The 13,463-nt window shown below is 36.0% G+C and overlaps 1 protein-coding gene across 9 annotated transcripts in view; it reads right to left on the reverse strand.

The window, feature by feature from the left end:
* Positions 1–13,463, reverse strand: part of RAPGEF6 (Rap guanine nucleotide exchange factor 6) — a 217,024-nt gene that overhangs the window by 83,526 nt on the left and 120,035 nt on the right. For all 9 annotated transcript variants that reach the window (XM_040241778.1, XM_040241776.1, XM_040241777.1 and 6 more), the window contains 2 exons: positions 4,430–4,607; positions 2,284–2,420 (listed from right to left, as the gene is read on the reverse strand). In XM_040241778.1, the coding sequence (XP_040097712.1) occupies positions 2,284–2,420; positions 4,430–4,607 (315 nt within the window). The remainder of the gene's footprint in view (positions 1–2,283; positions 2,421–4,429; positions 4,608–13,463) is intronic.

A 13,463-nucleotide genomic window follows, 5' to 3' on the forward strand; every position in this document is an offset into this window, starting at 1 on the left:
CTTCCTAAAGCTCACTTGACTTCACATTTCAGGATGTCTGGTTCCAGGTGAGTGATCACACCATCGTGGTTTTCTGGGACATGAAAATCTTTTTTTGTATAGTTCTTCTGTGTATTCTTGCCACCACTTGTTAATATCTTCTGCTTCTGTTAGGCCCATACCATTTCTGTCCTTTATTGTGCCCATCTTTGCATGAGATGTTCCCGTGGTATCTCTAATTTTCTGGAAAAGATCTCTAGTCTTTCCCATTCTACTGTTTTCCTCTACATCTTTGCATTGATCACTCAGGAAGGCTTTCTTATCTCTCCTCGTTTCTGGAACTCTGCATTCAAATGCTATATCTTTCCTTTTCTCCTTTGCCTTTAGCTTCTCTTGATATACTCCTCTGGAAGTAAGGCCACAAACTCTTGGAATTTGAATCCACTGACCAGCTGAATGAGTCTGGGAAAGTTCCTTCAGTTTCTCTACTGCTATAATGGGTGTAACAATATCACCTATCACAGAACATTTGTGTCAATTAAAAATGAGTTTATTACAAATCAAGTAATAAATAGCAATAAATTCCAGACTGGAATATTGTCTGGCACATAGCAAACATTGAAAAGGGAAAAAACAAAAAAAGTAGCTACTGATTAAGAAAAACTATTAAAAACCTGAATTTTAAGGTATACCTAAAAATGTATCAAAAATTTCTAATGTTAAGAAAATACTGCTCTCAATTTATACCAAAGTATTTAATGCTCTAAAGAGACATATTGTAATGCCTACTGCATATCCATAAAAGACTACTTGTTCTCATTTAATATCCCTTTTATTAGTCTAAACTTTCAATAATTTTAATGTGATTTAAGGAAAATCTGGATTATCAATTCTTAAGAAGAATTAGTGGCAACAAGAAATATTTTTTCAAAACTGTGGGGTTTTGTTATTTCAAATATAAAATATAATTATTGTGAAATTTTAAAATTATACAAATTACTTAAGGACAGGGGCCATGTTGGGTTTTCCACCACTATCCTCACAGTGTTTAGAATAGTAACTGGCAAAAGCAGGCACACAACAAAGTTTTGCTGACAGAACTGTAAAAAATTAAAAGACAAAATTTGTGGAAAAGTTATTTAAAATTCTACTGTTTGTATAGCTATCATTAAAAGTTTAGTATTTTCCTCCCATGTTTATCTTATCTCACACTGTTGAACTATTTATTCTATGCTTTGAAAAAAATTTAATACTATATTCATTTGTTCAAACTTTTTTTTTTTTAGTATATCCCATGTGCTAAATGTTTTCTAGGATACGGGGAGAAAGCATGTAAATGAAGCTAGAGGTAAGGCCCCACCTTCAAAGATTTCTATTGAATCAAAGATTTCTATCGAATCAAAGATTTCTATTACAATAATTTGAAAATCTACATGATATTATAACCTGTGGCCATATACTCATTTAGTTAACCACTGCTTATTTGGAGGATATATTTTGGTTATTTTCAATTTTTAATATTATACATATGTCACAATGAATACCTTTTGCCATAACTCTGAGTTTTATATTGTCTGGAGGAGAGACGTTCAGAAGGGTAATAATAGATCAGAGACTGTTAAAAGCCCATGTTAAAAATTGCTAAATGATTTTCCAGAAATACTGCTTATATTCCTATTAACAGTATCTATGACAATGTTCATTGACTGATATCTCACGATCTATTTTTATCAGTTCAATAAGAAAACCAGTGAAGTGCTACCTAATAGCAGTAACACATTTCAATTCCTCTGAATCCTCCCCTCCACCCATCCACAAGTTGCCATCCAAGCATTTTAGAAAACAAAACTGCCACATAAATGCCTCAACTGCCAGCAGTTCACTAGAAGGCATAGGTATGAATATACTTCCTTCATTTAAAAAGAAAATGGGTAATATAAAAAAGGGATAAGGAGGTTAAATACTTGATAAACATTTAATAATATTATAAATATACTAATAAAATAATATTTAAGAATATCTTCAAGTCTTACAACTTAATTTGAGAAGTTAAAAACAAATTTGGTCTAATGAATAACTGAACATCTATTCTGTGTAAGGTCCATGGCCAGGAAATCAAAATGTAGACAAAATCAAACAAAATGAAACTTATCTCTTCAGAAATTGAAACTACTCCCAAATCAGCATTCATTTAAAAAACTGTATAACTTTTAAGTCAAGATTTATACAAGTTTATGAAAATTAAACATTCTAAAAATTAGCTCCCACAACCAAGTAATGTGTAACAGTTATTTGCTAACCTACCTCTTGCCCATCTTCAAGAATAATAGCTCCAGCTTGCTCTACCACTTCAAAAATCATCACTGAGCAGAGTTCTCTCCTTACAGACATAGTCATATTTGCAAAAGCAGGGAGCTGGTGCATAAACTCCAGCAATTGTTCTGTTAAAAAAAAAAAATTCTAGTTTAGTGCTCCTCAAGGACTACAGTTTAAAGATACAATAAAATCTAGAATCCAATACCCAATTTCCTAATCAACTTAGGAATTCATGATGCTTAACTAGAGAAGCCAAGATGCAAGATGACTATTGCTTAAAAAAGTCTGGTTAATGGATACATTCTGACTCACACAAAAATATAGGCATAATGGAAGACACCAGAATTCACAACCTCCAGAGAAAACCTGGAAACTACAGGTTCAAATGAGGCTGGAGAGTTTAGCTAATTTTCCTTGCAGGAGATGCTATTTCATGGTGGTTAGGTTTAGTGATGCCCTTTGGGCTAATAAATTACTGAAAAGAGCTTCTGTCTGTTTCTTATGGGCTAGAGTTTTAAGTAGTTATTAATAAATGTCAGTAAGTAATTAAATCAGGGATAACAAATGTGAATACTACTTTAAGATTTGTCAAAGCAAATACAAGGTAACTGTCTAATTTAACCAAGAAATGTTTGAGTGCCTGAGTCCCTTTCCTTGTATAGATATGTGAGCAATAAAGACAAATATAAAGAGAAAAAGATACATTTAAGCAGTCAGCTAAAGCTGAAATAGAGGAAAATTATAAGAAGTTATCAACCCACAGAAAACAGTAAGTTAATTATATTTCATTTTTTAAATAAACCTTGTAAAAAGTGCACAGTGTACAATTCTTTATCACCACTGAAAATGCACTTACAGTTTCTGTCCAGAAAGCATTCACAACGTGAGTCTCAACTGTAGGCTGCATAACTATTCTATATGTTATTACCATGATAAGGAATGTTTAAACGTACTGATCTTCACTCCCAGACTATAATTATTACTAGCAGTATTTCCTGATTTGAATCATAGCAATATAACTCTTTTAAAGAGAAATCTAGGATAAAATCTTAAATGAATCATAATATATAATGATACTAAGTAATCTTTGTCCTTAAAGATGACATTAGCATCTTTAGTATTATTCAATCTCTAATGTAAAGTACAAGAAATTAAAGAAAAATTCATAAAATTTGAATCAAAAGCTGGAGAAGCAAAGCTATGATTTGTTTTTTTTAAATAACATTTGAAATCTTTTAAAATTCACAGACATCAGACACTGATGTCCTGTGTTGTAAATGTCTTATGGACACGAAAGGGAAAACCACTTTAATGCAATCAAAGCTTTTGTTTTATAAACTGGGGCAGACAGAATGTTAGGCCTCTTATCACCCACAGATCATCAGGGTTGATGCAGCTGATCTGGTTGTCCAGGCAAGTGTCCCCTTCCTCCCTCACCGCTTCAAGCATGTGTCCCTCCTGAAGTTGTACGCTTAGTCAAGCTGTCCCGATACAGGAGTATCTTGAAGAGAACATTCCCTGACAAAGGGGAACCGTCCTTTGGTTAAGGGTATAGGAGGAGCTGTGTTCCACAGTTATTACCTCCGAACAAGCTCTCCTATCAGGGCAGCCAGCCTCAAAGATGTCCCTAAACAAATCCGGCCTCTTGATGGTCATGTCTGGATGCAGTCCCCTCCCTTACTGCATGAGGGTTGCTTTGTGTGACAAACATAATTGGGAAGAAGCAATGACGTGTCATTCCTGAGGCCAGATCAAAAAAGACACTGTGGCATCTTCCTTATTCTCCCCTGAATTATGGCTTTGGGAGAAACCAACTGCCATGTTGTGAGAATTTTTAAGCCATCTCTGGAGGGGCCTGCGTGGAGAGGAACTGAGGTTCTATGACTAAAGCCACATGGGCAGCCATGTGGAAGTAGATCCTCTAGCTCAGCCCAGTGAAGCCTCAGATGACTGTAATCCCTTCCACATCCTGACTACGACCATATGAGACAGAATGAGCCAGAATCACTCAGCTAGGCTACTCCTGAATTTCTGACCCACAAAAAATTTTCAGCAATAATGTGTCATGCACCAACAGGTAACTATATATAAATTAAACTATAAAATTCCTATTGTGAACAGATATATTTCTTACCAATGTCATCATCAGTTTTATCTGCAGGTTCTTTTTCAAGACATTCTCGGACAAGATCCCGCCCCTGCAGAGGATCTGTTCGATCAATGTCTTCATCTTCCTCTTCTTCATCTTCAGAATCAACAGGCCCTTCTGGAAGACGTGTTAAATCGACATCTCCTACCTCACTTTCAGTAGCCTACAGGAAGAAATCTTGATCACTTATCACTTCATGTTATAAAAATTATGTATTACAATCTGAATAAAATAAAACTATCCCTTCCACTAAATATCATCAAGAATTAGGCAACACTGTATGTTGTATCAAAAACAAAATGATACTTATTAATAAATGGTTCTCTGCCCAAAATACAGGCCATCATTTCAGTGTGACATCTAAATTGATAAGTCTAAGCCAGTAACTATAAAATGGTCAAGAGATTAAAACATCACTAAATGTATTAATACTTTTTTCATAAAAAAACACTTATATTCCTTAAAAGTACATTTCTTAAAATATGAAGTGAAAGAAAAAGACAGTTTACTAACAATCATTTTAGGAGTACCTTGTTAGTTTATGTCGGCTATTGTAAATAAGGTTATTATTCTTTCACCACAGGTTTAAAGTCTAGTAGAGGAGGGAGTCACATAAATTAAGAAATAAGTATAAAACAGGTAAATAACAGTACTGAAAACTGCTAAAATGCAACAACTATGAAGGACTGAACAAATACTTATCTCTTTCCAATACCTTATTACGCAATCTAACAATAAGCGAAGAAAAGCCAAGGTTACTCTAGGCAATCTTGAAGAAAATAAACTTATACAAACAAGCTGAACTTTGCAAATATACTAGTATCAGATATTTGTAAAAGGATTACCAGATTTTTAAAAAACTGTAAATTTAAATGTCACTCATAGAAAACAATGAGAATGTATTTTGGGAAATAAAACTCTGCTGAAGTGGACTATTTGGCAATATTTCTAAACATTATACTCACTTGATTCATATTATAAATGGAAAAGCATGAATACTGAAGCAGATATGAAAAAAGTGAGTAGAACATACAGGAATTTTCATAACAAATAAGCACTCATATATGAGTATTAACTGAAAACTACAGAACCTTCATTCAAATATTTAAGTCTCATCTCCTGTGTCAAACATCCACTCATTTGTTCCTCTCCAACTTAACCCACATATTTCAAAAGGAAACAGTGCCCTGTTTCTGACTAGGTAAGCTAAGGGAGAAAGTTCTTTCCTATGGATTTTTGTAACTGGAGCTGGAGAGTAGAGCATCTTTTCTTCCCTGGTTGATGAACTGGAAGAATGTGATGCAGGGCAGCCCACAGCCACATGAGAATGCCTTTCTGTGGTGGGAGAAAATGGAATCAGCTGGCAGAGAAAGGGGTAGAGGAAGGCAGAGGAAGAACACTGAACAAGAGAGCAGACAAAAAAGAGATCAAGACAGACACAAAGCAACAAAAATAAAAAACCAAAAATGTGTCATGCAGGACAGAGATGGAAAGAGCAGAGCATGTGCAGCAAAGATGACCTCTGACAGCAAGTGTCACAGAGGGCGAGGGAGGAAGAGCAATCAAGCTTCCAGGAGTGAAACGACTAGACAGACAGGGGCAGACACACTTGCAAGCGTCTAGGTTCCTTGAGGTCGGAGCTGCCTCTGCTTTCTCTGGGGATCAATAAATTATCCTTTCTGGCTTTTGTTAATACAAGTTAAGGCTCTGATACCTCCAACTGAAAGAGTTCTGATTTGTTTTATAAGACCATGTTCTATACTTCCTGCACAGCTTTCAGTAAAAGTTTTAATGAACAGTTAAACTAGATTAAAACACCTAACTTGAAATCTTTAAGATTAGACAAGCTGGCTCTTAAGGATCATAAGGGGCAATCCAATCTTACATGACTAGCATGCTCTCTTAAGTCATTTTGACTATGAAATGTTAGTATTTAAGTGAAATGCATTTCTAAATGATGTATCTTTGGAACTAAAAACTTGCTAGCAAGTTACAACCTCTTTTCAAAAATAAGTAGTTTTAATTTAAATGTGTAGATACTAAAATGCCTTTTCCAAAACCCAATCTATTTACAAACACTGATTTTCATCTAAGAAATGAGTGTTAGAAAACCACTGAAGTAATATTTTTCAAACAATTAAATTTTTCAGAATTTAAACACTCACCTCTGGTATAATAGTCTTTTTCTCTTCTATCAAGTAAATTTGAGTTCTTAACTACCTAGTCTTCAACTCAAGCTCAGGTTTTCATCCTCTGATCCAGATTATTTCAACCTCATCTCATTCTTACCTTTTAGATTTTTTCTGATTTTTTATCATCTTTTTGATGGATAACTCACAATATTAATAAAGGCAAGAAGCAATTCAGTTATGTGGACAATAAGGAAGTCACTTGCATCACTTGCATGAAAAATGAAGGTATAAAGAAAATAACTTTTTAGGGAGAATGAAAATCATGGGTAGGGATTGGGAGAAGGCTACTAAGATAACTCTTAGGAACTTTTTAAGGCCATCTGAAAAGGAAAGAATATAATTATTTTTATCATGTCTTCTTTTACTTGAACATTTTTCAAAAGAAAAAGAATAAATAAAATTAGTTAAGAGAATATACTCAACTGCTAAAGCATTCAGAGCCTATAAGAGGGATGATGTGGTAAAATAAGAATTAAGAATAAAAAATAATCAAAGAGTGACCAGAAAAATGCTAGAAAATTAAAAAGGTTTTCATAATTAAAAAATAAGTAAACAAAAAGTTTGATGTAGAGTCCAAGGTCTTAATCCCTGACTAAACAAAGAGAAGCCAAATCTTTAAGGTAAAGGTAGGTATGATGACCGTCAAGACTGCAAGTCACTATATGACGCTGCTCAACATGCAGTTCCTAGGAATGAAGTTTCTTTAATAATTAAATAAGATTTTTTTTAATGTAGTATCCAGTGTCCAGCATACAATATAAAATTATTAGACAGATGAAGAAGCTAGAAAATGTAACCATAACCTGGAGAAAAACCAATAAAAAAATATCCAAGAATGATGAAATTAGGAGACTTGAATTTTTGACATTTAAGTAAATTCAGGGATTTAAGGTCTGGCCTTTGAACTATTTTATCCCAGCAGCTGGGAAATGGCAGACCCTCAGAAAGATGATGATAAATGGATTAAGCCCAGGGGGAAAAAAAGTATATTGGTCAAAGGGCTAAAAAGTATTACACGTTTTGTGTTTTTCTTTTTTCGTAGTATGAATGTGTCTCTGTGTATATGTATAAATATAATTTGGTGAGGTAGACAGTCTGAGATGGTTTTCTCTTGACTTGGCCTTCTCCAAATAAACCACAAGAGGGTATTCTTTCTCTGTCTGCATCTACATAAACAAGAAGCTACTATGAGGAGCATAGATTAGAATGAGAAGTTATACAAATTATAGAAGCCACATTTTCAAATTTAGAGCAAAGATTAAGTAGAACCTGAGATTTTCAGTGCTTATCTTTACTGAATTCCCATTTTCAATATTTCATTCAATCTTTTTCATGGATCATTTACTCCTTAAGTTTCCTCTTAGTCTTTCTAGTCAGGGCAACATGAAATTAAGCCTTCACAGTAATGCATTCTAGGCTGGCCCAGTCCAGTATCTCTACAACAGGTCAGGTAGGAAGGCAAGGTCTCCTTTGTTCTGGATTATCAATGTTAGTAGTATCCTATGCATTTTCCCTGGAAACAATATTGATTTCTATTTTCAAATGTAATTCAACTAAAAACATTTCTAAATTGCTTCTTAACTGCCAACACTGCGCTTAACTCAGCATGAGATACAAAAGGAAGAAACTACACACTAAAAATAAATGATGATGATGAAAAGATCAAGCTTACAGGTAACTACACTAAAAAGTTACACTATAAAGTTTCATATAGTCAAAGCTATGGTTTTTCCAGTAGACATGGACAGATGTGAAAGTTGGACCATAAAGGCTGAGTGCCAAAGAAATAAGAGTCCCTTGGACTGCAAGGAGAGTAAACCAGTCAATCTTAAAGGAAATCAACCCTGAATATCCACTGGAAGGACTGATGCTGAAGTTCTAATACTCTGACCACCTGAGGTAAAGAGCTAACTCATCGGAAAAGACCCTGATGCTGGAAAAGAACTGAAGGCAGGAGAAGGGGATGACAGAGGATGAGATGGTTGGATGGCATCACCAACTCAAGGGACATGAGACTGAGCAAACCTCAAGAGATGGTGATGGATGCCAGGGAAGCTTGGTGTGCTGCAGTCCCTGGGGTCGCAAAGAATCACTCAACTTAGCGAATGAACAACATCAACAACAGCAGCACAACATAAAAAAGCAGAGTGAAAAAGGTGGTAAGCAGAGCCTTACACAGAAAAACTGCTGTGGGTTCCAACATGTGAGAGGCAACACAAAAATGTCATCTACGTGGAGCTGCAGGAAGAACAAAATTACGAAAGTAGGACTAGGTAAAGATAAACTCATCCGGGGAACAGCATATGTATTTATCATGGACTAGAATTTAGAATGTGTTAAATGGAAAACAGTGGAATATAAAACCAGACTTGCAGATTGTGGTTAGAAATTTTGAACTGGAATTGAGGCTTGTGATTTGAATATAAATTTGAAATGAAGAGTGTAAATTAGATAATGGTGAAGCACTGAAGATTTTTAAGTAGAGAAGGAAAGTCATATTCTTCTTACAATGAAAGTGGAAGTTTAAGAAATGGAGATAGGCAAAGGTAACTGAGACTTTGACACAGATGATATTCTTAATAGAAATATTAAAGACAAGTGGAAGAAAACATGTAGCAGCTCAAAGCTAGTTGAAGTATCAAGGAACTTCCTGGTGGAAATGTGGCACCAGAGTTTTGGAGAGATTGGCAGCAGAACTCTGAGTTAAGGAATCATGCTGCCATGAAGTGGGATTTTTAGCATCACATTTCCTTTCTACATCGAAATCAAAAAGCTAAGTGGGGGATGTATGTGTACCTCAAGTTATTTAAAAATAGACTGATGCAAAGTGGTTTAGTTCAATAATTAACTTTTATATTCATCCAGCTCTTAGAAAAGGAATCCAGAAGGTAACACTCCTTATTTCTCCTCAGTATTCTTTTAAGATACACAAAATACTCTATCCAAGAACATTCTAACATCTTAATGCAACCTCTTAGCTAAATTTTAAGTTAATCTGATTAAAAACATATTCATACTGAACCAATGACTTGCATTTTTTCCAAACTGTGATAAATGCTTTATTTTGAACTTTGAGATCTACGAGCTTATTTTTAAACAAGAACACATGAAAGCTCTCAAGGAGGAAATGCATAGGTGCATAGTCACTCATTCAGTTCAGTTCAGTCGCTCAGTTGTGTCCGACTCTTTGCGACCCCATGAATCGCAGCACGCCAGGCCTCCCTGTTCATCACTAACTCCCAGAGTTTACCCAAACTCATGTCCATCGAGTCAGTGATGCCATCTAGCCATCTTCATCCCCTGTTGTCCCCTTCTCCTCCTGCCCCCAATCCCTCCCAGCATCGGGGTCTTTTCCAATGAGTCAGCTCTTCACATCAGGTGGCGAAAGTATTGGAGTTTCAGCTTCAGCATCATTCCTTCCAATGAACACCCAGGACTGATCTCCTTTAGGATGGACTGGTTGGATCTCCTTGCAGTCCAACGGACGCTCAAGAGTCTTCTCCAGCACCACAGTTCAAAAGCATCAATTCTTCGGTGCTCAGCTTTCTTCACAGTCCAACTCTCACATCCATACATGACCACAGGAAAAACCATAGCCTTGACTAGACGGACCTTGGTTGGCAAAGTAATGTCTCTGCTTTTTAATATGCTATCTAGGTTGGTCATAACTTTCCTTCCAAGGAATAAGTGTCTTTTAATTTCATGGCTGCAGTCACCATCTGCAGTGATTTTGGAGCCCAGAAAAACTGTTTCCCCATCTATTCACACATTAGGTCATAGAAAATGGTATAAATGATGTTCCTGTTAAGAACTGTTCTTACGATGTATCTCTCCTCTTTCCCTCATTCTTCCAGATTAAAAATACAGCTGACTCTTGAAACAAGATTGGTATTAGTAGCACCAACCCCCCCACCCCAATTTGAAAATCTATATATAACTTTACACTCCATCCCCTGTATCTGCAGTTCAGTACACGTAGCATCTATTTACTGAAAGAAAAAAAAAATCCACTTATAAGTGGACACGTGTAGTTCAAACCTATTTTGTTCAAGGGGTAAACGTACCTGCACATTTTGTAAGGCTCTGCTTAGACTGTTACAAGCCATGACTGATAGAGGAACTCACTTTTAAAATCTCTCAAATGCTGAAATTTGGATAACCAGGAAAACTACTTCACATGATGCTGGCCAAATATATCAGGCAAAATTCTGGGCTAGATGAATCACAAGCTGGAATCAAGATTGCCAGGAGAAATATCAACCACCTCAGATACGCAGATGACACCATTCTAATGGCAGAAAGTGAAAAGGAGCTAAACAGCCTCTTGATGAGAATGAAAGAGGAGAGTGAAAAAGCTGTCTTAAAATTCAACTTTCAAAATCTAATATGGCATCCAGTCCCATCACGTCACAGCAAATAGATGTGGAAACAATGGAAACAGTGGCAGACTTTCTTTTCTTGGGTTCCTAAATCACTGCAGATGATGACTGTAGCCACGAAATTAAAAGACGCTTGCTCTTTGGAAAGAAAGCTATGACAAACCTAAACAGCACATTAAAGCAAAAATACCACTTTGTTAACAAAGGTCCATTTAGTCAAAGCTATGGTTTTTCCAGTAGCCATGTCCGGATATGAGGATTAGCCCAAAAAGAAGGCTAAGTGCCAAAGAACTGATGCTTTCAAACTGTGGTGATGTAGAAGGCTCTTGAGAGTCCCTTGGACTGCAAGATCACACTAGTCAATCCTAAAGGAAAGCAACCCTGAATATTTACTGGAAGAACTGATGCTGAAGCTCCAATATTTTGGCTACCTGATGCAAAGAGCTGACTCGCTGGAAAAGACCCTGATGCTGGGAAAGACTGAAGACAAAAGGAGAAGAGGGTGGCAGAGGATGAGATGGTTAGACAGCCTCACGGATTCAATGAACATGAATCTGAAAAACTCCAACGAGAGAGTGAAGGACAGGGAAGCCTGGTGAGTTGCAGTCCATGGGGTTGCAAAGAGTTGGACATGACTTAGTAACTGAAAAACAACTATAATTTCACAATTTTATTCAACTTTTATTTTTAACTATATACTCTATGCCCTCCTTAAAAAATTTTAAATGTAAAAATAATAAAGTCCATTGAGAAAAATACAAGAAAAACTCAAGAAACATACTAAAAACTACCCACAAACCTATCATCAGCAGAAAACAGGTATCATTTGGTAACACATCTCTTGAATTCATATTTACATTCCATTTATATAAGACAAATATGTATATACTTAAGATTCTGATTTCTTTTCCTTCTGTTTTTATTTTTGTACATTTGTTTAGTTTTAACCTTTACACTGTTTCTATCCTTTGGCTACTATTCTGTGCTTACCTTCTTTGGCTACACTTCAAAGAGCTTATCTTACATTTCTGCATATCTTACTTTAGTGTAGTTTTCTTCTTTAAAATTTCTGAATTTCTGGTTTAGTTCTTGACTTTCATTATTTTGGCTCATCTCTTTACTCTCCCTCAATTATTAAAACTTATCTTATTGGTTACTTTCTATGTTTCCAATACCATCTTTTACCTATGTTTTCATTTATGTGACCTTCTAGAAAATGTTAAACTAAAAGGGCAGAATACAGATTGATGGCTGCCAGCGCTGAGGGATCAGGAGAAGGAACTGACTAATTTTTCAGGTGATAGAAATATTGTATGTCTTCATGTAGGCTATACTACAGAGGGTAAATTTTGTTATTTGTAAATTATATCGTGGCATCAATCATATATACAAACACACTGATGCAAGAAAAAGTGATATGACTTAATGGTGAATTATGACGATCAGGGGATGAGGCCAACGCTAACTTTCAGGTTTCTGGGGACATGAAATGGTATCTTTTTCATTTTGAAACGAAGGGACTTCTTTGCTGTGCAGGAAAGCTGGCAAAGGTATCTGTCCACATTTTATGCTATGTTAAAATGAATCACTTTAAAGGTAGAATGAACTGTGGAAAGCACTACTGAGGAAGGAAAACATACAAAAGGTTGAAGCAGGGCAGCCACACTCATGGTCAGGGTCCTACAGGAGAAGACTCCAACCACCCAGCAAACAGGCTCTAGCCCCAGCCTCAGGTGGGCCATTCTGTAGGTGAACATCCTATAGGTGCTCATGTAAGCACAATTCTTCAGAGGCTCCTCCAAAATCTTGTCAACGATACAGAATCCCGTTGTGTACAGCCCATCTTTTATTAATAGTTCAGGGTAAAGAACTGGTCTTTCCAAGTGACCTTGAACTTCAATTTGGTGCACTATCCTTTTGTCCCTTTTCTCATAACCATCGAGGGCTCTGCTCCTTGCTCCAAAAAGGAGATCACATCTGGTCAGAGATGGATATACTAGTGAGATCAGGTATCATTAACACTACATCTCTGCTTTATGGTCTCTTTTTGCAAGGTCCAGACATTCTCACTAATCTTGAGAAAAATCTACAACCACATCCCTTAACTTCATTAACCCAGGGTAAATCTTCCTTAGGGTTCCTTCTCTAGGAAAAACAGAGTCCAGAGAAGCACAACTCTACTCTGACTTTTAGGTATGCAACAAGTCTAACTTAATGCACAAGATATGTCTTTTTGGGAGAAGGTGGGAAACGCAAGAAACCCAACAACTCCATGAACATAATAAGTGGCCCCTGAACCACCACACTTTTAACATAACTTTTTAAAAATTCCCTGTTCTATCTACAATAAAATGCTGAAGAAGGAGAATTCCTTGTTCTACTAATAAAGGGCCAAACAACGGGACATAGATAGCAAGATCACAACAAAAATCTTTGTAGAGAAAAGCC

This window comes from Oryx dammah, unplaced genomic scaffold, assembly GCF_014754425.2.
Source record: "Oryx dammah isolate SB20612 unplaced genomic scaffold, SCBI_Odam_1.1 HiC_scaffold_5, whole genome shotgun sequence".
Classification (NCBI taxonomy): Eukaryota; Metazoa; Chordata; class Mammalia; order Artiodactyla; family Bovidae; genus Oryx; species Oryx dammah.